This window comes from Copadichromis virginalis, linkage group LG10, assembly GCF_057382275.1.
Source record: "Copadichromis virginalis isolate Kocher_CV1m ecotype Utaka linkage group LG10, C_Virginalis_male_GT1.1, whole genome shotgun sequence".
NCBI lineage: Eukaryota > Metazoa > Chordata > Actinopteri > Cichliformes > Cichlidae > Copadichromis > Copadichromis virginalis.
The window spans coordinates 19872958-19900919 of NC_140627.1; the positions used below are offsets into that span (position 1 = coordinate 19872958).

A 27962-nucleotide genomic window follows, 5' to 3' on the forward strand; every position below is an offset into this window, starting at 1 on the left:
CACTACTAAATCTTCCACAGACAACTGTTAGTGGTATGATCGCAATCTCAAAGCAATTGGAATCGACAGCAACTTAGCCATGAAGCGGCAGTACTTTAACTCCTGCTCAGATTGCTGCATTTGGGCTCAAATGAGACTCAGGCTGAATACAGTTTTCCTGGCTTTATTGTTAAGCAGGAATTAGTTTACTGGAAGCAGATAAGTGGCTTAATTGAAAGGTCTCTCAGCAGAATTGCAACAAGGAGATCTGCCAGAGAAGAGAGGGGATAGTAGGAGTGGCCAAGGTGAGTATGAAAGGTAATATTTGTGATTTGGTTCTGGAGTCTTAGTTGCTGGCTTCTTGGATTGGTATCCTAAGGTGTGACTGGCTGGCAGGTGGAATTCCAGAGCTGCAGCGAGTACAACGGTAAAGAGTGGACTTGAGTGAATTAATAGAAAGTATTTTTCATTTACAGGTACAGAGAACCAAGACCTGGGAGACCATGTTTTACAGCCAGGTTTCAGACAGATAACCTGGGTACAGATGGCACAAACAGGAAAGAAACTGCCAAACATGCCATCATGACATGATCGTTGCTTTCAAAGTGCTCTCATTTGGTCATAGATGTGCAAACATAAAGAAGCACACTTCTCATTTATCATGTTCAAGAGAATGTTTTTCACTCAGATGAAATTATGATAAATGGACAAACTGTTCTCTGTTAGTAGTGTTTTATTCATAAGCTTTAGGTTTTAGGATTTTTAATCACTATGGCCTTTAGAAAATTAATGTGTGTTGCCCTGCACCCTCTGCTGCTAACATACATATTTGAAATTAGTTTGGATTTTGATCACACATTTTTGTATTGTGACTAGATCTTACCATCAGTTCATCACCACTTACTGACTTTTGTCCAGGTACTGAATTTCTTTTCATATTTTCAAACAACTTTAGTATTAATTTCTAAGATTGATACCCTGAAATATGATACAAAAACATGACTTATATCTTGCTGCAAGTTTATAATAGCTTTATTATAGTCCCCAAAATTTAGGTATCAAAACAATTTGTTAGATTGATGAAATGTTCCTTATTTTTTGGATGTTTGTCACACTTAAATGTTTCAGATCATCAAACAAATTTAAATATTAGTCAAAGATACCACAAGTAAACACAAAATGTAGTTTTTAATGGAAGGTGTTTATTATTAAGGGGTAAAAAAATCCAAACCTACCTACATGGCCCTGTGTGGAAAAGCAATAAACTGACTGTGGTGTATCACATCTTTGGAAAGCTGTTCTTCTAACCACACCCAGGCCTGATTACTGCCACACCTGTTTCCAATCAAGAAATCACTCAAATAGGACCCGCCTGATAAAGCAGAGTAGATTGAAAGATTCTCAAAAGCCAGACATCAAGCTGTGATCCAAGGAAAATTAGGAACAAATAAGAAACAAAGTAAATGAGTCTGGAAACGGTTATAAAGCCATCTCTAAAGCTGTGAGACTCCTACTCTGTGGACTGACTAGACAAAAGTTTTTGGAACGTGCGTGTCCCATTACATCTGGCGTAAAAGTAACACAGCATTTCAGAAAAGGAACATCAAACAAAGAGTAAAATATGGTGGTGGTAGTATGATGATCTGGGACTGTTTTGCTGCCTCAGGACCTGCAGATGGATGGACCTGATAGTGGAAATGCAAAGGCTGCAAACCTGTAGACCAGGAGTTGTTTCTCCTACTGTTTAATTTATTTTTACTGCCAGTTTGATTAAGGGTGTGCAAAACTGTTGGTTAGGTTTAGAAGATTTTAGTTTGTCTCAAAATACAGGGATTATTAACACAAAACAGTCATGTCTTGGATTATTCTCACCTTCAAATCATCAAGTGTTGCTATACTGTTTCATTACATAAACATCTTTCCATTGTCTTAATTTTTTTTGCTAATATTTGATTGCTGTAATTATGACACTGACAATTTGTCAGTTTCTTTTAAATGCCTTTTTAATTTCATTTTAGCATGGTTTAGCTTTCTGTTTTAACTCGTTTCCAATAAACAAAATAACATAATGCACAGATAATTTCCACACCTGCATCATCAGATCTAGCAAACTTTCATTTATTGTATCACACAGCCTTAGCTGCTTTGAAAGCGCTTCCTCACGCTTAAATTGCTGTGTATATGCCTGACTCATAATCTATGAGAAGACAGATCAGACAGGACAGTCACACTGTTGTATTATCATTGTTATGAAATAATATACACAAAATAACTTGGTTACAAATCAGTGACAAAACTCATGAAACTGTAACATTTTGTCACTTCAAATTAAACATAACCCAACATTTTTTGATGTGAAATCATTCTTTAACACTGGATTTGAATCTCATTATAGAAAAATAAAAGACTAAATTACAAACACCCGCTCTCCCCCCAATAACAGATATCAAGCAAATGTGACGTTAATTGAGGACTTACAGCACAAATAAATAAGGTAAAAACGGAAAAAACAAAGCACTTAAGAACACTTCAAAGGAAAATACCATTTACACAATACCAAGGTTAGTGTAACGACCCCATGTTGAGCCCATAATTTAATCTCTCTGATAGGCTGGTCAAATAAACAAACACGATCAATGAGCACATCCAGCCGCTGCTTTTTTTCAGAATATAAAAGAAGTCTAAAGATCGCTGCATTAGTCTTCTACATGCGTATTATTATTAAACCTAATTTAAACGCTGTTAGATACCATACTGCATCTTTGGTGGTGGTGACGGTGAAGGCGTGGGGTGTTTAACACTAACCCTGAGAAGTGTGTGATGTGGGGGAAAAAAAAAAAAAAGCCATCCATCTGCCACTCTGTCAAGGAATTAAGAGAAAGATATCAAAGTCACCCTAATACTAAGATCAAAAAGCACAACGACACCAAATAAAATCTTAGTGTCTTAAAGTGTAACAGCAAAAAATAAAATAACATAAAATTAAGGCACATCAGCAGTAAAGTACAAAATATAAAACCTTGAAATGGCAGAGCTCAAGATTTTACAGCATTTCTATTAAACAATACAGGCTCCTGTGTGATGATTTCATTGAAGGCATTTCACAAACCAAGTAAAAGAAACACGTAGGACCACCAAAGGAGTCTCCTGACTTGTAATGCGGCTCAAAGTCTCTTCTGTACATAAATTTATATTTCTGTCCATTTCTTTGTGCTTCAGGTACACTCGGGCAGATTTTTCTTTTCTTAAGTACTTAGAAGTAGGGCTGGGCCATATCATACCGTTCACGGTAATACCGGTGTAATTTTGGGCAACGATAGGAAAATGAAATATCGCGATAGAATATGGGTAAAACGCACATGCGCAGTGCCTTTGTTTACATACGCACATGGCGGCGACGCAGAATGAGAAGAGCGAAAGTGGATCGTTAAATGAAACGGATGAACCAGAATTGGTTTGTAAAAATGCTGCAACTTCAGTGGTGTGGGACTGGTTTGGCTTTCATCCGTCAGATACACAACAAAGCACTATTTGCGGTAGAGCATGCTAGCGGGCCGTCGTTATTACCGTGTTGTTTGGAAAATACGGCACACTTAAAATCAATCCTTTGATTTTTCTGAAAATCGACAGCGCCCCTCATAATCCTGTGTGCCTTATGTATGAATTCTGGTTGTGTTTACTGACCTCGAAACGATTTTATGTGGTACACGGCGCTCAAAAATCTGTCAAATGTTTTAGTACGACTTTGCTAAGCTACGAACCTGCACTGCTTGATGGATTGTCGGAGCATTACGGCTATCGTAGGCAGGAGCCTCGCGGAGTGATACGTACTGTGCTTCAACATAATATTACCGTATTGTGTGTGTATAACCTCTTTTTAAGTTTTGTGGATATTATACATGGTTATGTTGCCGATATGTCGGCCAATTTCCACTGGAAATGCCTTTTGGTTAAACTGTCAGCAAGGAATTTGCATTTGCACTGTTACATTTTTATATAACTTTAATGATACTAACCCCATGTTTGCCTACTGGTGGTGGTCAGAGGGCCCGGTGGCGCCAGTGTCCGGCAGCCTCGCCTCTGTCAGTGCGCCCCAGCGCAGCTGTGGCTACAATGTAGCTTGCCATCGCCAGTGTGTGAATGTGTGTGTGAATGGGTGAATGACTGAATGTAGTGTGAAGCGCTTTGGGGTCCTTAGGGACTAGAAAAGCGCTATACAAATGCAGGCCATTTACCATTTAATGCACATAAAAAGCTGCTTGTTTAAGTGAAAATACATTGATGGGTTTTTTTTGCATTAATAAAGTTGTGGAGTTGTAAAGTATTTTGTCTAGTGTCAATTATATCGTCAGTTATATCGTTATCGCAAATTTTCAAATGTATATCGTGATAAATATTTTTGGTCATATTGCCCTGCTCTACTTAGAAGTACCTAATAAGAACACATACAACAACAGTAGCCAAATATCATTCTCAGTTCAACTCTAATTTATTACATTAATAAAAACCTTTCCATTTTTTCCTCTTTAGCTAATATAACTTAATGTTAATAACAGCGACTGAACATTAAGTTAGCCTAAAGTCAGATTACTGATGTCGACATATCAAATTAAACATGTTTAAAAGACTAAAATAATGTGAAACAACTTTTCACTTGTGGAAAGTTTTTCTCTGTTGCCTTTGTTTTGGCATTTCTTTCACTAAAACATCAACAAAAGTGGACACAAGTCTGGCATTTTATGCATGAATAGGTCAGCGATCTTTGTCAGATCTCCTGAGCCAGACAGTAGGAGCAGAGAAGCATCCACTGGCAGCACCACCATGTATATATGTTCATGCCTTTTAAAACCAGGCATTTTAAGCAAGAGGAGGATCTGAGTGAGTGAGAAACCAGACGCACTACATCCTCGTATGACGGTATTTTGTCAGTCAGAAGGAAACCACACTGTAAATCACATGCATTTTATCATCTGTTACACTCTAAATGGGGACGTTATTTATAAAGCACAAAACAACCTTAGAAGCTAGAGTGAGACCATAACTTCATCACCAAAGTGTTTAGGTAATAAAATAAGATGAGCAGCAAGATTGTTTTTCATAGATTTCTATATATTGGGGCCAGAGCCTTTCGTTTACATACAGTCTACGTTCAGAGTGTTACTGAACAACAGTTGGTAAATCTGAACTCTAACCCATGCCTGAAGAATATCTTGCTTCTGTGGAAGGAACCCTGTTTACGACATTCATCGCAGCTGACATCACAACTGATCTGAACTTTGCCAACGTTGCAGCGTAATTTCTTTTTTAACACAATCCCAGTCTTAAAGTATTTTAAGGCACAAATGGATATCTCGACATTAAGCAGGCATAGTTCTGTATTTGACCACATTACAGCTAAGTATTCATTAAAACCAAACAAAAAGCATGAAATAAAAACTCCTCAGCAACATATCTTGAAGAAGCGCTCATCCAATAATGCACTCTTTCTAGATGCTGACATGCTGCAGGTGTTGCAGGTGGCAAAACTTAATCTAACAGTCTGCGCAGGAAGCCACACAAGTGTTATTAGTTCATTTCAAAGTCTTTCCAAAGAACATAGAGTTTCTGTCTGTTAGCTTCAGTCAGGTAAACGTTAACCAAACAGGCTGAGGAAGCAGAGCGTCACAGCAACTGCTCCCTCAATTTTAAAGGGCCAGGATCACACTTCTTCAAAGAAGGCCATCTGAGACATGTATGCAGAGTTTCTCTGCAAAACAAGAGAAGCATGAGCAATCATGGAGTAATCAGTAATTCTAAAAATACAAATGCAAACATTTTCAAGTATTTCATATTTGCCACATAAATGCTTTTGGCATTACAAAGTATTTACAACAGTAACTATTTACCAAGTCTGCTGATCCGGTATATCCTTAATTTAACTGAATCATCAGTATACGGCTGCATATTACATTCTGCTATCTTCAGGGCTAACTCGGTGAAACAGAAATGCGAGAATTCGAAGTGCAACGGTTTGTGTTACATGTTAAGATGCAATTTGAAATCATTTTCTTCTATGTGGTAAAATATTGACATAACAAAAGCAATTCCTTTGAAGATGTTTTCACATCAGTATAGTCAAAGGATTGAATTTAATATGAAAGAAAGCCAGGACGATGGATAACCTTTGAGTACAGTACCACTCCACTTTAAACCTTATTTGTCATCATTATAACATTTTCTTTAATCTAGACTTTTCTTAAATTCGTGTTCGAGAGATATTGTGGTGCTCTGGTTGTCCTTTGGATAATGAGATCTGAAATTCCAGCAGTGATTCAAGCTCAACAGGACAAACAGTAATTACCAGTGATGCAGTGAGTACACAGGCCAAATAAAAACTGAATTCAACTGAACTGATTGTGGTGGACTGCGTGTTTCTTGTAAACCTAGTTTATGCTGAAGAGTTTTTAAATTAGAACATTTATAAATGTGCTACAAATGAAAACAATCAATGACCTTAGGAGAGAATATAAGATAAAAATAAATGATAAACACAATCTGCTTTTTGCATGTTAATGTTAATCTAGAATTTTTGAAATTTTAAGAAATATTACCCCAAAAAATTACATTTTGCACTTAAACTGTCCAAAATTTCATTTTGAATGAAAAGGTTATGTTTGGATATCAGATGTTTGTTCACAACCTGATTAACCTCCTAGGACCTGGCATCCACATATGTGGGCATCACGTTTTGGGTTATTTAGACCAAAATACTCAATTTTGCTCTACAAGGGCCTGGTATCCACTTACAAGGACATTATACTGCTACTGTTCTATCAAATTTTTAAACGAATATCCTCATATGTGGCTCTCATTTTTCTTAAAAACAAAAATAAGGTAAAAAAAAAAAAAAAAAATCTGGTAATTCTTTGTTTTTACATTCATCAGGTCCCAATCAGCACAAATATCAAAGAAATTCAAAATGCATGCTGTGGAAGAGTTTGGGTCTTAGGATCATTAGTGGGCGTGAGCTGCAGTTACTGGTTTGGTTATACTAACACTCTGACACATAACTAAGCATCAATAAAACTAATGACATTACATGAATGGCTCATACGTACGTTGCTGTGAGCTATGTAGACGGGCTCTGGGATGTATCCCCTCGCCTCACTGTGCAGGTTGTAGAGGCTGGCCTGTTGCTGCTGCTGCTCCTCCAGCTTCAGAGACTCGATCTCAGACTTGAGCTCCTTCAGCTGGTCCTGAAGATGTTTGCTCTTCTCCATGTACTCCAGCCTGTATTTATGCATGCCACAGTATCATCAACAAACAGCCAAACTGTCACTCTAAAGTGCCGTTGCAGGGGATTTAAACCCCGGCTTACCTCTCTCTCTCAATCTCCATAGAGAGCCGTTTCATGTCAGAGTCCTTGAAGTCGAGGCGTGCAGGTGGTGACTCGCAGGCAAAGTCGGCTGCTTCAGGAGGAGCAGGAGGAGCAGGGGGAGCAGAATAAGCTGCTATGAGCTGGAAGACAAGCACACAGATGTCATTTAAGTATAAATATTCACAAAGGTAAAGCACATTACACTTTTAAAATCTGGGGTCACATGAGGGCAAAAACCAAAATAATTCACTGAATTATCATTATCAGAACATTCAGTTTTGTGTGTAATACCACTGCTATTTGAAATCCCTCATTTTGAGGAATAACACATAAAAGCATACAGCTTTCTCTATCTAACTTGGTTACTAACAAAGTCCATTTATAGTGAATGATATAAAACACATTAATGTTTTGTGGGTTTTTTCTCGTCAATTATCCACACTAATAAATATAAATCTGCAATACTAGTAACACCCACAGATTTCGCACCTCTTCTCTTGCCATTAAAAACATTCTGGGAGACATGAAATCGCTAACTTCAAGAAATAAATGAGGGAAGTTATAGAACAATGATAATCCTCCCTAAAAAAATAACTTTGAAGATCTCAAATTGATGGTCCATATTAAGCTCATAAATTACCTAGAGCAGCTAATCAATGGCCTTTGCAGCGTAATAACACGGAGATCAGAGCTTTTATAATGAAAACAAACTCCTTCAATCTACAAAAGAAATCCAGGCATCACAGAGATCAGAGAAGCAGTAGTGTGATCAACGTACAGGGTAGGTTGTTTTGGTGATCTCCAGCAGCTTCTGCTTGGCTCTCCTCTCAGCATCCTTTGCCTCAGTCAGGTCCTGTTTCAGGTGATCAGCTTCCTTCAACCTGGAATCAAAGATTTAGTCAGTTCAACTAAGAGTAAAGTAAATACATGTGATTATTATCAGAGCAGTACTTTTTTCTTTTCTTTTTACAACTTATTCTGAAACAAAAGGAACACAAATGAAGCATTATAGGCTTCTTATCAAAGACATGAAGATCATCATGTGTCTCTCGATGACATGACAATTGGGGGGCTTTTATCCTCCTATCGAAGTGATTTGCAGACCTATTTATGCATAGCACAGTTAGCACATTTATATATAGCAGTTTAGGTTTAGGTTGAGTTTAGGTGATTTCAGTAATTAAGTTTAAGGGATCATGTGCCTTTGAGTTTAACAATGCATGTTTAAACCCAGCCTTAATGTTATAACAGAATCAAGATAATGACAGAGCAACAGACCCAGTTTTTCTAACACATTCATTTTAGAAGTGAACCCCAATGCTGTTGGTGGTTGAGGAGGAATGCTGGGTTTTGAGAGGGAAGAAAACTGGATGGAATCAAAAGCATATCTCGGGTTTCCTGCATCTTTTTTTTTTACTCATTTTGAAAATAGAATAAGTGGAAAACTCTTTTTAAAATTACCACCACATGCCAGCTTCGGCTAAATCTTTGCAGGTTTATGTGAAATATTTTTAGAGGACTTTTATTAATAGTGTTTCATTTATTTAGTTACCAGTTGATAAATGTTATGCACGGACAAAAGTTATAAGGGGATTAAATTTTAACTAATGAAAATATCTCAAATAAAAACTCAAATGATTTCAGACCTCCGCTCAGACTGCTCCACCAGTTTTACAGCCAGCTGCTCCGCCTCCCTCATCTTCTGCTCCATGAGCCTCTTCTCCTCCTTGGTCTTCATGGCTGTGACCTCTAACCTCTGCCTCTCTTGCTCAGCTTCTGCAGCTTTGTGGGCCAACAGCTTCGCTTCTTCCTCAGCAATCTGAGCTTTCTCTGCCAGCAGGTCTGCTGTCTCCTCAGATCGCAGCTGGACAAAATTTATTTAACATTTAATCCAAATTTTTACAAAGTTGCATAAGATAAACTCTGAAAATCCAACAGTTATCTCAGGTACCGTAAATGACAATATTCTCACCAGTGCCTCATTAGCCAGTCGTGCCTCATCCTGCAGCTGGAACAGCCTTCTTTCCATTTCCTCTTTTGCCCGTTCCGCTTCCTCCCTCATCTGTTTCTCCCGTGCCAGGATCTGGCGCTCCATCTACATGGCGGACCATTTAAAGTTTGTTAACCACAATAAAAGATTTATGATGGATCACTGTGAGCATCCTATCTAATGTGATGTTCCAATGGAGTTGAGACCACAGACCTTCTTGCGGGCCTTTTCCTCTTTGGCTTGAGCTTTCATCTGCTGCACTTCAATTGAGTCCACCTTCCTCCTCCTCATAAACAAATCATGATTCCCAATGCACAACTGCAGGATCTAAGGAGTCGGGTGAAACATAATCAGCACAAACTTACGACATACAACATTTAACCTTTAAGTAGATGACATCACAAACACAGAGGCAAACCAACCAGCTTGTTGACACGCAGCTGAGATGAGTAGAACTTGAAAACATCTTTCTTCTTGTCCAGAGGTTTGATTGTGAACTGGAACAACATGAAAACAGAAAAACAAAACAAAACATGCAGATTAACCGAGAGCACAGTTTACAACAGATCAATATGAAAGAAAATATGACACTGAAAGAAAGCAGTTTCCAATATACAGCTGTAAGGCTGTAATAATATAACAAAAAGGCAGTTCAAAATCAAAACCAAATGTCACACAGGCACGTTTGTTAACATACAACTTAAGATGTACATGGAAAATGTTACAAAAATATAAATAAGAAAAGTTAATTATCTGCATATATTAAATAACAATGCCCCTTAAATAAAATGTTATTTTCTTGCATACCAAAGACTCACATTTGTGCAATCAAGAAAATGCAACGCTTGCATGCAAAAGTATGAAATGGAATAAAATGAGGAAAATTTTATCCCTTTTTCTAGCCAGTGAGTTTCTTTGTAAAAACTGGGAATATTTATAAAGATATATACATATAGATATATTAAAAAAAACAACAACAAAACAGAGCAAGATGCCCTGTGACAGGTTACATTGTTAAGCTGTAACTGAAAAGCTTTTCAGAAGGGTGTCTGGTAGCTGACACACAAAGATCATTTTTGGCCAGGCAGTTCATTGCTGGATAGCCAACTTTATGTTCCTTCCACCATTTGAGAGAATCAGCATCACAGTCTATGTTCCAAGAAGCTTGCCAGTGATCTTTTCTTTTTAGTCGAATGTGCTACGGCTGCTCATCCGAGTATAATTTTAATGAAACATAAACAACATTGTCTCATCCCGCATCCTTTTTAATATGTCTTAAAAACTCAATATATTGTCCAGACTTACACTCAGCTAGTATTTAACGAGTGTTTCCAGGAAATCTGGTATATTTGCACAAACTATGGTTGAAAAGAAAAGGAAAATATTAAAATTAAGTGAATGTCTCTATTTAAAAAAATAAATAAATCATGATGTGATATTATAGAAATCTGTTCACTACTTTTATTACAAATTATAGCAGTAAGGAAGCTGACTAAATATTAACTGATAATTTATGGCAAAGGGGTGGGATTAAATAAGCGTTTACTTCTTCCCACTCCGTTTCAACATGTAAATTAATCAGAACGGTAGCTATATTGAAATGTATTGATTTTTTTTGTATATATTTTTTTTCTTTCTTATTTTCTTTTCTAAATGTACCTATATATTGTTTACATGTTTGAAATAAATTACGAATCAAAGTGTCTGTTAGGACCCAAAACAAATTGCAAGAGGGTTTCTAGTGCAGCAAACCTTGTAACGGAATTCATATAGTAACAGCCAGCAACCCATGGAGGTTGCTGGCTGTTACTCACTGTTGATCACTTTCACTGTTACTGAATCTGTACTCACCAACTCTTCCCTAGGCCAGAATGACTGGATGACATTAAAATGTTGAAAATACAAATTTGTTGGAATAGGACCAAAGATGTGGAATACAATCCAAGCGTGCCCATGAATGCTGCATTTATGTTTTTAATGGATTCTCAGATACACAGACACAGTAATACAAAACAGCCATTTAAAAATACCCACAAGTGTTTCAATTCAGGTGGCAGGAACGTAATGAGAGGCAAAAAAATTGCAGACAAAATATATCAATCTAAGAGTATTTTAAGCATATTATTTTGGATGTGAGCATTATGCCCAGTTTGTCTGCAGGACAGCCCACTCCTTGCCCTTACCTCCTTTTCACTATAGGAGATATTACGGATGCCGCTCCAAGGAAAGGACTTGTTAGGGGCGAGTTTGCTGTTGGGGCTGTAGATGTGAAGACCCTGGGCATCAACTCCAAGTAGGAGGTTTGTGTCCCTCTTATTTTGCTGCCAATATATGTAGAAACACAAATGTTAACCCAAGAGACAGCAAAGTTAAATGTCAGATTCAAAAATGTGAAATCAAGTCATACCAATTCACACTCACAGTAATTTCAAAGTAGCTGACACCATACATCTCAAGATCCTGAGCAATCTTTAGGTATTCCATCTCAGCTTCATCTCTATATGGACGATGTGAAAATAAGAAAGGGGATCACACAATGATACACCGATTACACTTAAACTACATGATCTCGTGCAATCTTTTGCTAAAGGTGTTAATAAGTCTTCACATGCTGGTCTTCAGCAGCCCCCTGGGTCAGCTGTACCTGGCGAGGCCTCTGTGCTCGGCATACCAAGCTGTGATCTTCTCCTCCCACATGTCTGCTGTCATTTGGTACTGCATCACAACCTGGGATAAAGACACAGGATCACAGGGAAAATGTTAATACACTGAATGCACAGATGGTGTCTGACAAACTCGGCCAGAAATGACTGCTAACAAAAGAAAATAATTCTGGGAAGCACCAGTTTTCATAGGTCAAATCTGCACAGAGACCTGTATACTTACTGTTTTTGGCAAAAGCTCATCTTGTGCCAGGAAGCCTGGTTTATGGAAGTTTGTATCAAAGTCTCCATACTGAAAGGGAAACAACAGTAAACAACAAATCAAACATTAATGACACACAGAGGAAAATATTTATTCAGAGTTTGGTTGAATAACATAGGTCATTAGGATCTGTGCAGTAAATAAGTTGCCCTTTATCAAATTTTAGCCCTTTTGTATCTCATGAATGCACTGCTCTTCATGCTGTCCATATAACTAATCTGCATTATATTGATTTTGTTTCATATTTGCATGATGGTCTCCAGCAGCAAATGTACTCCAGGAGACTAATTATTTTCAGATAAAAGAAGGCCGAGCAACTGCTGGTTTAGTGAGAATTTGACCCTCCAAATTTTCTTACCTTAGCTTGGACGGCATATGATGCCAACAGAACTGAAGCTTCAGGGGAGCAGAATATCTCTTCATCTAATATCTGTTTTTTTACCTAAACAAGAGTTTGACAACATGTGTGAACATGTACTGAGCTACATAAAAGCTTCTTAGACGTGAGGTAAATGCTACACACAGGTCGAGTTAAAATTCAAAATAACCTAAAGGAAAGAAATTCACCTAAAGGTTTCACCACAAAGTTATCAGAGTACCTGTAAGAAGAAGAGGTGTTGAGTTATTTCTTGAACCAGCTCTTCTTCTACTTTTTCCGGGAAAAATTTAGCAAGGAAATTAAATGTTATGGGAGAGTCCTTAGGAACCTCCTGGTCCAAGACCTTGATGAAAGATGAAAAGGAAAAGTTATTATATTGTGTTTATACAACCATTCAAAAAAAGTTGGGGTATTGGGCAGAATACAGTGATCTGCAGATCCTATAAAGCCATATATGTTTTACAGAAGAACATAGAAAACATCATGTTCCATTCCACGGAAAACAAATTTCTCAACTCATTTAGAATTTCTCTCTTCCAGCGTGAAGAAATATTTGCACGCTGAAATACAACGCTGACTGATCTAGCCAATATAAATGTCTTATTTAAGCAACCTGTATAACCTTCCAAATATCCAGGTGACCTCTTTTTCCGGGAAAGCCTTCCATAATTCCATACTTCATAGTAGAGTCCAGGTACTGCCTGGCTGCAGTTCACCAGCTGAAATCATTTGGTACTCCATGGTACAAAAAAATACGAAAAAGCTAGAATATTAACTAGAATATTAACTCTGACAAGAACGGGACAACATTCATCTCCCAGAAATCCAGCAGCGGCTCTCTTCCTGTTCCAGATTTTTACAGGCTGGTATTAAAAGAATAGTGCATGCTTCACAGTGGTAAACATGACCCTGTCCCAACTTTCCTAAAATGGGACATTTTTGCCGTTCAAAGATTTTATATGCATTTATAGTCTATTGTGAATAACATGTGGCTCTATGAGGTCTGTAAATTATTGCGCCATGTTTTTATTGACATTTTACACTCTTTTTTTTTTTAATTGGGGGTTTATTTGTTTATTTTTGGATCTCAGAGCCAATCTCCTTAGAATTATTCCTTCACTTACCCGCTTGTCTGGTTTTAGCCAGGCATAGGTATCCTTTACTGTGTACCTAAGTCCAAAAAACCAGGTCTCCCTCAAACCAACAGTTCGACATACCAGGTCAAAGAGGTCTTTACCTTTCCACTTGACCTGAAAAGAAAAGAGTTAGAAAGATATGAGCAAGTGAAAATGCTCAAAGCAAGGGTATTTGCAGCTGGAGCCCTTTAACTGTCCTGTCTCAATATAAAGAAAAATGTAAGAATAATTATTATAAGAATGTTTCAATCCTGGTGTACTGGCAGGGCTCCCTGCAGTGTGTTATAGTGTAGGTGGGACACATCCCCAAGAATCTAATGTATCCTGTGAAATGTAATCTTTCACAGGACAAAAATGAGCTGTGGTTTAAAAAGATAACATATCAATGTTTGTGGGGGGAAAGCAGCGGTATTATTTCACACAGCAGAGGCCCCACATGAGTATAGCCATTGTTGACTGTCATTTACTTGCTCAATCAATCACAAGATAACGTGTGTCAGGATCTATAACTGCTGCTGATAAACTATCTCCTGGGTAAACCCACACATGAGGTTGCATGACATGCGTCTTAGATTACAGCAGTGCCCTTCACGTTTAAAACCAGTGAAAGGCCTCGTACAATTTTGCCCAATTTAACTTTTGCAAGGTGTGATGGACTTTTCAAGCAATTCTTTACTGTTAATCTGGGGGTTCATTTTAAATGAGCCAAAGATTATATATAAAAATGTAATCACAGTTAATTATTATACTTCGACATATCATACAGGCTCGCATATATCCATACCTCGCAGCTAAACTCCATTTCAGCATCCATAGTGATAACTTTGACTTTAAAAGTCTTTGGCTGCTTCTTCTTTAATCCCAGGATAGACATTTTGAAGACGTTTCGGTCAAAAAGCTATGGAAAAAAATTAACACAACAGATTATAGAGCTACAAATTACATTTAACAAGTGATACGATGAACCAACTCATGACTTAAGTAGCATGTTTTTAATGTAATTTACGGTGTTAAGCGCATGGAAGGAACTGCTTCTTGATCATGTTCTCTTTAGCATCCAAACGATAATTTAGTTTTTCCAGCGGTTTTAGAGATACGAAAAAAATTAATCAAAACAACATGCATTAAAAAGTTAGATGGGGCCATTACCGCTTAATAAAGTTTGAAACTTCTGGTGTCCAACAACTCTGAGAAGAGGCAGGGCTTTTGTGTGGGGAGAGCAATGCTAGGCTAACATTTACTACAACAAACAGCAGTTAGCTTCCCAGCTATGCCACGAAAACCGAGCAGAAAAAGTTGTAGAAAGAGCGAAACTTTTGAGAAACTCCCATGATGAAATACATCTAATTAAGCGAAATTCAGATGTTAAAGCTGATTCAAATAACACTTGGGAACAACTGTGCTAACTCTCTCGGTTTTAGGTGGGTTAGCTTTCTGTTAAAATCTAGGACGACTTTCCAGAAGATTTTTGTTTTGATTCCCAAACACTCTACAGGTGGGAACACGAATAGCAACTGTGGATAACGCTACTGCGCATGAGCAAGCGCGAGTTCAAAGGCCTCCTTCGGTGGTTGTTGGGAAATACTGGTTCCAGGCGTGGTGTGTGGCCGTGAATGCAGCAGCTAGCAAAGATCACATACTATAAAATAAAATGTATAGGAAAGAAAATAATCTGAAAGAATGTAAACGCCTCTTTATGGCGGAAAAAGAGCAGAGAAAGCTGCCTCTTTACCTGAAAGACTTTACTGAGGGAATAGCGTGCCCGCTCTTTTATACAGTCATTGGTTGCTTCCTGGTGTTGCTGCACAGGCTCTCGGTGTCCCCGATTCAGTTTGCAGCAGTAGTCCTGTCTTTATTGTTGGAGTGTGAACGGAGAAAGAAGAAAGATCCAGGGAGACGACCGCTGGTAAACTGGCGCCCTGTCTCTGTATCTTGACACGTATACATACATATATGTATGTATGTAGCAGATTGTGTCTTCTACAACCGTAAAAGAAATCAGACGAGTGAGTGTTCAAGCCGAAAGAGCCCGTGTTATTTACTACATTGCAGAAGTTATAATAATACAATAAAAAATAATGATAATAATGTGCAGCTGTTGTGTTAATTGATTAATGATTCAGTCTATTCAGACAAACGTATGCTGGTTTTAGTTTCCAAAACTGTTCATTTTTGCTCTTTAATTAGGCTAATGTGAAAGTAGTCAACAGATCTGTTGAGTAGACGAACAAATTAAATTTATGATGACTGGCAGAGCAATTAAAATCTCAAAACCAAAAATTTAATTTGCTAGAAAATGAACCAAAGAATGTACGCTGCCTGTATATTAAGACTTTATCTTACATTACTGGTTGTTATGATTTTGCTTGACTATGTTTGTTTCTTCTCAGCAGGTGTGTATATAATGTCAGCTGTGGCTAACACATTTGAAAATGTGAAAGCAGTTATTCTATCAGCCCATAAAAACACAACATCAAGGGACAAGGTCTCCTTTTACAACTCCTGGGCAGAGAACTATGATCAGGTGAGATAACCTTACCTTTTATATTTTACTAATACTTGCTGATTTTTATTATTAGCCACATCACTGCCTATATGGCTTGTTTTTCTATTCTAGTTCCTTGTAGTTTACATGCTTAAATGTTATCTGTATTGTTATAATTTTAGGCACTAATGTTACATTTGTCACTCTGTTGTTTTGTATGGTATAACCTTTAGTCTACTGTAATTTTTTAGCAATGTTTGACACGTACTAATCTTTTGGATGGATATCTAATGGATAATAGTGAAAATATTGGTACTTTTTTCCAGGTCAATAAAAGAAATTGTTAGCACAGTGCAATTTTATTATAAGAAGAATATGCATCTGAAAATACAGTGTTGTGAAATTTATCGTTACATATGTAATATAAAGTAAAAGAGTACAAATTACAGTTCTATAGGATTTATCTGATGGAACAATGTTATGTATGTGTTTCATACATAATTAATGGGTAACTGTTCATGTTTTTGAGTAGGATGTGGCTGTCCTGGATTACCGTGCACCAACTCTGGCAGCAAACTGCATCTCTTCCCATTTCAGTGGAGATCGTGAAGGTGCCGTCGTATTGGATGTGGCCTGTGGTACAGGACTGGTGGCCACACAGGTAAAATAGAAAAAGAACACATGGCCTCAGGGAGAAACTGTAAATCTGCAGTCTTAATGAAGTGATTTGCAATTTAATATCTGACAAATCCTTTTTTGAAAACATTGTTGATATTTGATCTTTTTCAGTCTTAATAAATGTCTAGAAATTTCTTATAATGTAGTGACCTTTTCTTTCTTGATTCTACAACTTAATAACTATGTGTCTGATAACAACCTAAACATGTTGCACAGTTGAAGAAACTTGGATTTGGAAAGTTTGTGGGGGTAGATGGAAGCAAAGCTATGTTGGAGTTGGCAAGACAGAGCGGGTTGTACCAGGATTCGAAGCAGATCATGCTGGGAGAGGAGCCACTGCCTATCCAGTGGGGTATTTAAAGCTTTATTATTATTTTATCCAAGTCATTAATTACTGTGTAATTTAATTTTCGGTTCTCAGGTAAGATGCTTTTAATTAGTGCTTGTGTGTCTCTATTTTTCAGAGCTATTTTAAAATTATCGCATTTCAAGTGATTGTTTTCACGTTTTTTTATTGTTATGAAATCTAAAATCATAATTTTAAAAAGTAAAAGAATTACTGTTATTGTCATATGATATTATTTATCTTTATATTTTATACAACACTTACCTGTTATTGCTTTCCTATGTCATTGTCATTCTCTGTACTCATATTAGGAAATTGTCCTTATTTCTGCTCAAGGTAATTTTTATATGTTGTTAAATTATAAATTTAATTGGCTCAAGAGTTGGCAGTTCATCCTGTAATCGGAAGGTTGCCGGTTCGAGCCCCGGCTCTGACAGTCTCGGTCGTTGTGTCCTTGGGCAAGACACTTCACCCGTTGCCTACTGGTGGTGGTCAGAGGGCCCAGTGGCACCAGTGTCCGGCAGCCTCGCTTCTGTCAGTGCGCCCCAGGGCAGCTGTGGCTACAATATAGCTTGTCATCACCAGTGTGTAAATGTGTGTGAATGGGTGGATGACTGAATGTAGTGTAAAGCGCTTTGGGGTCCATAGGGACTAAGTAAAGCGCTATACAAATACAGGCCACTTACCATTTATAAGGACATGCTTTCATGTTAAAAGATTATGCCCATGTTTTAAGTCCAAGCCTTATCCTTAAAGCACTAATTCCCCTTTTCTACCTTTTGCAGTAGATTCGTTTGATGTGGTTGTGATTGTTGGAGGACTAAGTTTTGGTCATGTCCCTCCTGCTGTGGTCAGAGATCTGTGCAAGTCCACCAAACCAGGTGTGAATATGTTTTTGTTGTTGTTGTTCCAGTGCTGTCTCACCTACAGTTTCCCATCACTTTACTGAAGATGAGCTCTCATCACTTACTGCACTATCATCTCTTTCCACCAGGTGGCTACATTTGCATGACTACCAGAAGTAACCAGGACAATCTGGAGTACAAAGGCTTTCTTGACTCTGAGCTCAGGCAGATGGAGAACGAGGGGCTTTGGACTTGTGTGGAGGTCACAGAGGTGGAAAATTGGGAGAGAGCTGTGTCGGAGCACGAGGATGGCTACATATCTGGCGCTGTATATCTCTACAAGAAACTATAATTATACATATATCACAAAAGTGTATGGTGGTTTAAAATCACACCAGCAAAGGTGCAAAATAGACTTATTAGAGAAGAAACAAAAACTGGATAAAATTGACGTAAGATTAAAAAGGAAGGCTTGATTTTTGCATTTGCAGAATTAAGTAGGCTCAAAGATGGAAAGCTGCTTTCAACCAAATGAGTATCTTGCAACTGAGTAACAGGTTTTTCCTTATTGAAAGTAAATGAACCATTTTCTAAATAAGTGGTTGTATAACTTGCATCTGTAACTGTGTCTCTTGTGCATTAATATCTGCCATCCACTAATAAGTGAGTTTATGAGGTTACATTTTCTAATTCAGTGATTCAGTTGGCTCAGATGTTAGGTTATCCCCTTTGTGCTTAAAACTTTATTAACTTTATTTGCTATTTGTTTTAAATTTTAAAACTAATCAAGTCGATGAGAAATTGGACAATTATGCTTCTGTACACCACTGCGGTGGATTTTATGTTAAGCAACCAAGATGAAGTGTAGATGTTTTACCAATGACATACAACCAGTGTTCATATCCTTGTGAGACCCAGCCTATCCATCTGTTCCATTCCATTCATCCAGTAGTGGACACAAATCACAAAAAAAGTTAAACTAAACCTTTTTTTTCCTCCTTTCCTCCTTTCTTTTTTATCCTCCTCCTCTGGAGGATAAAACATGGATTCTTCAGACCCGATTCTTAGTCTAGAAAGCTAGAAAGACTTAATTTCATTCACCCAAGGACTAACAATATATTTAAATGTTCTTTTCAAATGTTACATTGTATTAGACTAAAGACAAACAAAAGAATGCAATAAAAATGTAAGTGTGAGCCTAGAGTGTATGAATTGTCTATAGAGCAAAAAAAAAAAAAAAAAGACATGCAGGCATCCATCACACACAGAGAGAAGGGGCAGGTAGAAGGTGGGGGAGCCAGAGACGAAGAAAAGGACAACAGGTGGCAGTGTAAGCAAGCTCGAACCATACCGCATTTTGTGAAGGACAAAACAGCAATGTGTATGAAATGTTTAAAAAAAAAAAAAAAAAAACCACGTTTAAAGTGTCACTCAGTATTCCTGCTGGTCCATTTATGCAGAAAATTTCACATCTTTGTCTCTGATATAGCAGTGCTGCTCTGCATGCACTATCTGCGTGCACTATCCATCTGTAGGCTCTGGCTGGATGACTGCTTATCAGTCACCCATTTTGTTATTGGTCATATTTCTCTCTGGGTTTATCGCAGTGCATTATGAGCTGAAGAGATCTTTGGAATAAAAAGAAAATAACATATAAGTCATTTGCTACCTTTTGCCCTAATAGTAAGTCCTAATTTTGCTCTTTCTCTTGGGTGTGTGGATGTTTAATTGTTCGACAATGTCAAGGCTGTGAAATTGTCTGCTGGCTGTCAGGTTTTGCATGATGCAAAGTTGATTTAAGGTCAGTTTACATATGTAGATTATCTTGTTTTCAATCACACTTTCCTTCACCTCTGCAGAATTTTGTGATGTGGTTAAGATTTCTTGAGCTCTTAGTTTTAGTCACATTTCTGTTGCTGTCATGAGAAAGCTGTGCAATGTCAACAGACCTGGTAAAATCCAGTTTAGCCACTTTTTTTTTGTTTTTTGTTTTAATCATATTGGATTTTCAGCACTTTCATGCAAATGTTGCTTGAGGGAAAATCTGTAATACAAAATATGATCACTCCTAATCATGTTTCCTGCTTTCTGCAGAAAAAGGTTACCAGGTTACCTTCTGTTACCACCAGATAGATACATTTGCATGGCCTACTGAAATCACCATGACAATCGTCAATGCAAAACCATGTGAGCTGAAGCTGAGGAGTAAGAAGAGCTCTGGGAAGGCAAGAGGATGGGTGCTTATCTGGTGATGTGTAGAGTAGTGCAATGCTTTTGTAGTACAGTGTAGATTATACAAGTGAAGTCATATCAGGTCTTAAAACATGCTTTAAGACATGCTTGCAACAGGCATAACCTTAGAGAAAGCTTTTGTACATGACACAACATGACAGATGCATATTTCTATTTAAGGAACTGCATTTTGGGCAGCTCAAATTATCACTAAGTAATTACAACAACATGCATGATCACATGATACGAGCATGATTCACTGAAACTAAATGTTGAATCCTCAACAAACACACAATGCTTCCTCTTTTAACACTGCACACCTGCCTGTAACTTTACCTTCTGCCAAACCAGTTTGTCCTGTGGCTTTTAATTGCCAGGAACAGGACTGAGAGTCCAGGGGGATTCTAAAAGGCCCTTTTCCACCTCGTGCCTCACATTATGTAAAAATTAGCTGGATACTTTTCAGATCAGCTCACAGTCATTTATTGAACAGCAAATGCAAAAGTATCAGTCAACATAGTGCAATGACATTTCACTGTGCCAAATGGCATGATCATTAAAATAACAAAACTTTGTATTTTCAATAATTGAATTTCTTCATAGAGATATTCACCAAAGAGCACATTTAATAATGTAATGCTTTCAATTAATGTATAATATATAATGTGTATGTGTCTAATAAAATATGTGTCTACTCGAAGGTAAAACCCTGCTGCCCATTTTAAACGAGAACTTTAAAAGTCTGAGGTAAACACCAAAAAAAAAAAAAATATATATATATATATATCTGGTAGCAAATTAATGTTTCACATTTACAGTAACAGAGTTTAAATAGGAATTTGTTAGAAGTTAATTTGTCGCATTCTTCACACATTTCTTTGGCATGTTGATAAATGTACTCCTGAACTTTTCTATCTCATCCTTTAAAAAGGAAGCATCATGGAGTATATTTATACCCAAATAAAGTCAGTACACACTCACAAACAAAGAAAAGGCAACTTATAAATAGCAGTATAGTAAACTGTCTTTTGTGCCAACATAAGTACACATATTTAATTATATGTAATTATATTATAAGTATGTCTTTGGTGGGTTTGAGGATAAATCTTCCCTGTCACTCTTAACTGATAAGGTGTCCATTTCTGCTTCTTTCAGCTGAGACTTTGTAGATGGTACATCACTGTGTTTCGATTTTGTCGAGTCTGCCTTTTTCAGTTGTGACTTTGTTGAAGGTGCCCATGATTTCTCTGACTCCTCTTTTGAGCCTTGCTCAGACATATACTGATAGGATGGAGGCCTTGGGTACTGCTGGGGCTTTGAAGTCACTCCCTCATAGCCATGAGGCCTGGGGTAGTCCACTCCAACAGGCAGTGACTTTGCTGATGGCGCCCTGCTGCGATGAGAACCCCCCAGGTTGGACCCGTTGTAGGAGCGAACCACCTGGTAACGCACAGACGTCCTCTTCTCTGTGTCATGGGCTTTTATGGGGCGTGCGGAGCTGATGAATAAACCGCCTCCCAGAACAAGCAAAACAGATGCTCCCCAGCCAATGTAAAGACAGGCACCAATCTCCCTCTTCTGAGCATCACTGTAGGCACTGTAGAAGTTCTTCACTAAAGCCCCAGCCACCCAAGATGTAGGAATCAAACAGAACAGACCTGCAGCCATCAACATTGCTCCTGCCACAACAGCCACCTTGCCCTTTGCCCCATTTCCAGTTTCATCCAAGAAGCGGGTGCACTTTCCTCCAACAAAGGCCATAATAAGTCCTGCTGCACCTACAGTGATTGAAATGACAGTGAGAGCTCTGGCAGCCTGCATGTCACCACTGAGGGCAAGGAGGGACTCGTAAGGTTTACACTGCATCTGACCTGTGCTTTGGACCACGCAGGCCATCCAAATACCCTCCCAGAAAATCTGGGAGGTGACGATGGAGGTGCCCACAAAGGACGAGACCCTCCACATTGGCAGTAAGCAGATGACAATGACCCCTGCCCAACCGAGGAGGCAGAGGCCACTAGCAAACATCTGCATCCCCATCGAGGCCATAATGTAGGTCTGGAGAAAAAAAAATCTTTTTTGTAAAATCCTTGCAGAGTTTTAAAAGGTGACTTGCTGCGTTTCTTGATTTCTGCTGAGTCTCTTTTGCATTTGCTTGTCTTTTCCTCTGGTTGCTCTTCTCTTGTATCTTTCTGTGAGTGTTTCTTTGTCAGTCCTTCTCAACATGTGCGTACTGTGCGTACTTTTTCTTGCTACTGTTGCAGTGTTGTAAACTATGTATGTCAGGAGAGCCTAGTCTGTTGCAGTTGTTGTCCTGCCTACAGTTTTTTGCTACTGGGATTGAGGCGTGTCTTACTTAAGCCTCACTTCATTTGTTTACAGCATATGTCCCTCCCCTTTTGTACCATGCCTTTCTGCCTCTTCCTTCTTTACTTTTTACTTAAGCACCTGAGAGCATTCGTTCTTTTTTGTCACCTGAGCAGATGCCTATGTGGTACTGAACAGGTGTAGACAGTGCCACACCTACTCTGTAGAAAAAATAAAGGACTGGAAGTTGACAGAGAGAGAGAGAGAGAGAGAGAAAGAAAATGAATAGGCAATGACATCACCCTCGCTCATTATCTTTGCCTCATGAGAACATTTTGTAAACAACAGCTATGAAGTAGGCAGAAGAGACAGGTATAAACCAACGCCTACCAATGGTCTGTTCTGATGTTAATCTGTCACATACAATACCTCTGCGAAAATGCTGCATTTGATTACCAGGTGATTTAATTTGATTAAGAACTTAATACATGTGTTAGGTCAGAGGCCTCTTCACGCAGCTAATGTATTTGAATAATGTGCGCATGCAGAGTATGTGAAACAGAAGGAGGGTGGAAAGTTTCCTGGGAGAGGACAGGACAGAAGTTTCACTTGAATAGCACACAGTGCAGAAAAACCTGTTCGAAATATGCAAAACCCCCGTACCACACAAGAGAACACACACTTATGTAAACTTGTGTGGCAGAAAATGAAACCTTTTTATCAAGCTCGAAATCATTTTTAATCTCTATGACTTATAAAGGTTAGACTTTACAGGGGCTATAAATTATTTTCGGAATTAATTTTATGGTTAAGCCTGATACAACACAGTGCATTTAATTTGAAATCTTTTTAAGGTTTACCTATTTGAACAGAGATATTTTGTGTAGATAGGCTCATGTATTGTAATTTGTACCACTGTGAATGACTTTTCCCCCCTTGTTTCCTCAGAAACAGAAACTATATGCACGGTTTTAATGATTAAGCTGATTCAGGAAAACACATTTGAACATTCTTTGAGTCTAACTGTCCTGGCCTTGCCAGTCCCCTAGACATCATAGAGGACGCGGGTAAGAGCTTGATGATGCCCAAGCTAATGTACATTATGGACAACACCTTTCACCCCCTGCATACAACTGTGGAGTCCCTGTGCAGCTCCTTCAGCAGTAGATTGTTACTACCGTGGTGTAAGATGAAGAGCTATCACAGGTGCTTCAACAGAGCGCACAATACCCACACAGGATAAGTACTGTTTAAGTGTATTACATGTGTATTACTATCGGTCCCACTGCACATTATGTACATATAAAAAATTGGGGTATATGTTACTGTATATACTACATATCTACATAGTATAGTAGTTTTTGCAAATTTGCAAATTAAAAAAAAAAATTCTAGTATATTTTTAATTCACTTTTTCTTTCTGTCCCTTGTGCTACTGTAACAAGGAAATTTCCTTCGTGTGGGACTAAATAAAGTCTCTTCCTATGTATAATTAGCTCAACTTTATATCTACTGTCTGAGACAATAAGGATTTTAAAGGAACTGAAACACTGGTTTAATGTGCGTTCACTAAAAATGCTACACATTTTTTTTTTAATGTTTTTTAACATCAGATACAAAGAGCCAAGTTTTCAGTGCTGTATTTAAGAATATTTTTTATCCTGATTTTGGTGTTTAATTCAGAAATCCACAAAACTAAATAAAGAAATGAACACATACTAAATAGCATTACATAAATGCTAGCATCCAGTGTCTGTTTTTCAGGCTCTTTGATGAGAAGGAAATGTCCCAAAACCAGTTTGTAAAGATTCTTTCAAGGACACTCGCAAAACCAGATCTTCTGTTTTAATTTCTTTACTGTTTGTCACTAGTGTGACTCATCTTATGATGAAATTTAAAAAAAAAACACAAGCAATGTCACATGCACATTTAATACAATTTTATTGACATACAGTCATCCATAATACATATATATATGTATATATATATATATATATATATATATGTATCCATCAGTATTCCACTAGTTTAACAGAGAAAGCAGTCAAAAAATGAGGTCTAGAGTTACAAGGGTGTTAATACGGATTTACAATGGTTTTAATTAAACAAGCATCAGATTTCAGACATAACCCTGAAAGAAAGTATCCCATATTGATATAAAAAAGAACAGAAAATAAAAATGTAAAAAAATCTCTGGTGGTAGAAAACATAAAAACAACAGATATATTCAAAAACAGGCTGAAAATACTGTATGTGTGTATATTTTGAAGAAAAAAAGCTTAAGTTACACAGTCTCACTCTAAACATTTCGACTTATTTTAATCACAGACATTGTAATTCTAAAAGGTGGACTCTTTAAGATATCCAGCAGAATGCTCGCTATCTAAACATATTCCTTATGACTATCAATAGAGCGAGCCTTGGAGTACCTAACGTCATAATCAGTGGCATTGTTGGGGGGACAAGAGCTACAGAGCAGGCCCCCTCCCAGGATCAGAACCCCTGCAGTTCCCCAGCCGATGTACAGAGATGCTCCCAGCTCTCTCTTCTGTGCAGCAATCAGGGTAGGGTTGTAGAAATCACGAATGACGGTGTTAGCGGTCCAGCAGACTGGAATAAGCACCAAGAGGCCGGCAATGATGAAGACAATTCCAGCAGCTACTGCCACTCTGCTCTTTTGCACTTCGTCTTCGACAAAATTTGTGCACTTGCCTCCAACCACCGCAAGCAGAATCCCAAAAACTCCAGCGATGATGGCGATGACAGTGAGTGCTCTGGCAGCCTGCAGGTCTTGAGCTAATTCTAGCATAGAATCATAGACCTTGCACTGCATCTGGCCTGTACTCTGGGTCACACAGCTCATCCACAGACCCTCCCAGATGACCTGAGAAGTGACGATGTTGGCACCAATGAAAGCGGTGACTCGCCATTGTGGGAGTCCACAGGTGATGATCGACCCAAGAAAGCCGATGACTCCCAAAAATAAACCAACAAGCTGTCCACAACCAGCAACCATGTTGATCCTGTCAAAGAAAAAAGAATGAGCGTCCTTGAGAGCTTTGTGTGTGAAACAAAAGTTCAGCAGGTAGTTGTTTCAGCTGATCACTCAGAGAAGAAGCTGACTGTGAGTTCCTTGCTCAGTGGTTAAAATTTTAAAGGAGGTGACAGAGGAGGTGTTTTTCTAGTGCTGTATGCAAGGTCAAACAGGTTTGTGAAGAAATGTCACCCAACCAGCTTTTTTCAACACTTGTAGAAAAGATAGCAGTTTCATGTACATAACAAAGGCCAATATAATGGGAAAAAAAACACCAAAAAACACCAAAACGAGTTACACAGAAATACAGACTGCCACCAATGTCATCAATTTTTTATTTTCTGTGAAACAATAAAATGAATATTTTGAACTGGCATATTTATGAGAACACTATTCACTTGGGTGATACTAAATACCAAACAGGGATTTACCAAATGAACAATGCTAGAAAAATGATGCACATGACTTTCAGAGTGAGCTCATTGTCAACCGATACCTGTAGCTCATAGGTTAATAGATGTCAATAGATGTAGGTGTTTCTACACTGAAACTGTCTGTTCTTGTGACTGAGTGAGATGAAAAATTGCATTTATCGAGCTCAGCTGTGCTTTAAAGAGTGCTTTAAAGTGTATCTATGAATCACACACACTTACAGCCGAATCCCTTAGGGTTGCCATACAAGGTCCTGACCTCCTTAGGTTGGAGGACCCAAAACACCCCCAAAAAACAAATGTCATACAGTACCAAATCTACATTTGTGGAAAGAAAATTAGAAGCTTTTGATTTCCCTTTATGGAATTGTATGAAAAATAGACTTGCTAATTAGTAAGGAAAAATAGATGGTTTGAATGCCATTTCATTCTTTTCTTTTTTTTCTTAATACATTTATAATATAATATTTTGTCATGAAATCAATATCCTTAGTATCCTTATTTTCCTATTATATTGTTTTATGTACTTTAATAATGAAGGCTTGGGGAGCAAGGCCACTATTGACTCACAAAGTGCTCACCCAGACTAAAAAACAGGAAGTTTTAGTGCACAGGCATATTAATAGATAAAGACAAAAAAAAAGAGAAACTTTCCATATAAGCAATGTTTGAAACAGTGTGTGACGTGTGTCACGTCTGAAGTACAGAAATAATACCATATAAGACAAATGTTGAGCTAAAAATGTTAGAGCTCTTGCAACTGGTGTTTGAGCTGTGCAGGGGTCTCTCTTCCGGAAGATGATTGAATAAAAAGAAATATAAATGTTTTAACACACTATGAGTCAGTTTTCTCTGTTCTATCATGGGGACAAAAGAATCTGGGTTAATATTTGGTGTTTCCGCTCGGTTCGTCATGCAACAGAGAGAACAAATGTGGCCGAAGGTTGGATCTGATATGAGGCGAACAGGAGACCAGTCTAAAAAGATTTAAAGGTAGGCACAAACCTGTTAAATAAGCAAATTTGTGCAAATGGGCTGAATTATAAATTATCTGGTCGCTGAGTAGGTGATCTTAACTATCAAATTGGCTCAGTAGTGGTAAAACTGAATTCTTGAGAATAAAGTAAAATTTTGAAGTAATGAAAAGCTTTGACGTAAGAATAATGAAACTTTGAGAAAAAGACAGTACTGAGATAAAAGTAACATGAGATGTTATGAGGAAATAAGAGAGAAAAGAGACCAATGTGTGATTAAAGAATAAGAGAATATAAGAGTTATTGGTCAGTTTATGGTTCAACAAGCGTTAGTCATGGAGTTGAAGAACTTCCCCCTTTGTAAAGACGTTTACTAAGATTTTACTCAGGTGTCGCTGCTGAGATTTGTGGCCTCAGGATCAGAAGATCATTTTAAGATACACTTATTTGTGAGTAAAAAGAGTAATTTTGGACGAGGAAGCCCGACAGAAAACACCTGGTTCTGTCAGGATGTTTAAGTGACACAGAATTTCAGAAAATCGAGTCAGAAATGGTTTTTTGGCTCTTGGTAAACTGATTTTGAAGGAAAATCAGTGTTTATTGTGCTGAAGTAACAGATCCAGTGCAGTCTGAAGGGAAGAATCAGCTGTACAATTCTGAGTGTGCAGCGTTGTTGATATTAACCCAACTATGAACATGTGGATGAACATCACAATGGACATTTACAGAATGCAGAAAATGACAGCAGATGTGAACTACAAGAGGGACCTGTTTGTATCACGATGGAAGAAATGGAAAAAACGCAGGCCAGTTTTTGCTTTTGCTTTAGATTTTGACTTTGTTAACTACTAGAAGACTAGAGGA

At 37.9% G+C, this 27962-nt stretch overlaps 4 protein-coding genes across 8 annotated transcripts; 1 reads left to right on the top strand and 3 right to left on the bottom strand.

The window, feature by feature from the left end:
* Positions 1 to 2081: 2081 nt before the first annotated feature.
* Positions 2082 to 15274, bottom strand: nf2b (NF2, moesin-ezrin-radixin like (MERLIN) tumor suppressor b). Its single transcript, XM_085470493.1, has 17 exons — positions 14916 to 15274; positions 14551 to 14664; positions 13755 to 13880; positions 12851 to 12973; positions 12610 to 12693; positions 12213 to 12281; positions 11971 to 12053; positions 11748 to 11823; positions 11510 to 11647; positions 9749 to 9823; positions 9540 to 9653; positions 9309 to 9431; positions 8983 to 9200; positions 8115 to 8217; positions 7337 to 7476; positions 7077 to 7248; positions 2082 to 5725 (listed from the first exon to the last, which is right to left on the bottom strand). The coding sequence occupies exons 2-17, from the start codon at positions 14638 to 14640 to the stop codon at positions 5678 to 5680; spliced, it is 1782 nt and encodes a 593-aa protein (XP_085326619.1). The 5' UTR covers positions 14641 to 14664; positions 14916 to 15274; the 3' UTR covers positions 2082 to 5677.
* A 73-nt stretch (positions 15275 to 15347) lies between these two features.
* mettl27 (methyltransferase like 27) lies at positions 15348 to 20188 on the top strand. Of its 5 annotated transcripts, none has more exons than XM_085470498.1 (6): positions 15348 to 15772; positions 16157 to 16290; positions 16784 to 16912; positions 17146 to 17281; positions 18064 to 18156; positions 18270 to 20188. In XM_085470498.1, exons 1-6 carry the CDS (start codon positions 15724 to 15726, stop codon positions 18470 to 18472), a joined length of 744 nt encoding a protein of 247 aa, XP_085326624.1. In that variant the 5' UTR covers positions 15348 to 15723; the 3' UTR covers positions 18473 to 20188. The 5 variants fall into 5 exon arrangements, with proteins under 5 accessions (XP_085326624.1, XP_085326622.1, XP_085326623.1 ...); XM_085470496.1 differs by having other exon boundaries at positions 15351 to 15772; positions 18061 to 18156; XM_085470497.1 differs by having other exon boundaries at positions 15351 to 15772; positions 16160 to 16290; positions 18061 to 18156.
* Positions 20189 to 20819: 631 nt separating this feature from the next.
* LOC146700325 (claudin-4-like) lies at positions 20820 to 22470 on the bottom strand. The gene has a single exon (XM_085470495.1). The coding sequence runs from the start codon at positions 22399 to 22401 to the stop codon at positions 21424 to 21426; it is 978 nt and encodes a 325-aa protein (XP_085326621.1). The 5' UTR covers positions 22402 to 22470; the 3' UTR covers positions 20820 to 21423.
* A 2113-nt stretch (positions 22471 to 24583) lies between these two features.
* Positions 24584 to 25825, bottom strand: LOC146700326 (claudin-4-like). Its single transcript, XM_085470501.1, has one exon. It carries the CDS (start codon positions 25673 to 25675, stop codon positions 25043 to 25045), a length of 633 nt encoding a protein of 210 aa, XP_085326627.1. The 5' UTR covers positions 25676 to 25825; the 3' UTR covers positions 24584 to 25042.
* Between the last annotated feature and the right edge of the window lie 2137 nt (positions 25826 to 27962).

Excerpts from the sequence above, each read along its gene's own strand:
- nf2b (XM_085470493.1), bottom strand. The coding sequence starts at position 14,640 with ATGTCTATCCTGGGATTAAAGAAGAAGCAGCCAAAGACTTTTAAAGTC. Across the intron at positions 12,282-12,609 it reads CATATGCCGTCCAAGCTAAG|TATGGAGACTTTGATACAAA; the intron begins GTAAGAAAATTT and ends TTTCCCTTTCAG. Across the intron at positions 12,054-12,212 it reads ATGAGCTTTTGCCAAAAACA|GTTGTGATGCAGTACCAAAT; the intron begins GTAAGTATACAG and ends TCTTTATCCCAG.
- mettl27 (XM_085470496.1), top strand. The coding sequence starts at position 15,724 with ATGTATGTAGCAGATTGTGTCTTCTACAACCGTAAAAGAAATCAGACG. Across the intron at positions 16,913-17,145 it reads CAGGACTGGTGGCCACACAG|TTGAAGAAACTTGGATTTGG; the intron begins GTAAAATAGAAA and ends CATGTTGCACAG. Across the intron at positions 17,282-18,060 it reads GCCACTGCCTATCCAGTGGG|TAGATTCGTTTGATGTGGTT; the intron begins GTATTTAAAGCT and ends TACCTTTTGCAG.
- LOC146700325 (XM_085470495.1), bottom strand. The coding sequence starts at position 22,401 with ATGGCCTCGATGGGGATGCAGATGTTTGCTAGTGGCCTCTGCCTCCTC.
- LOC146700326 (XM_085470501.1), bottom strand. The coding sequence starts at position 25,675 with ATGGTTGCTGGTTGTGGACAGCTTGTTGGTTTATTTTTGGGAGTCATC.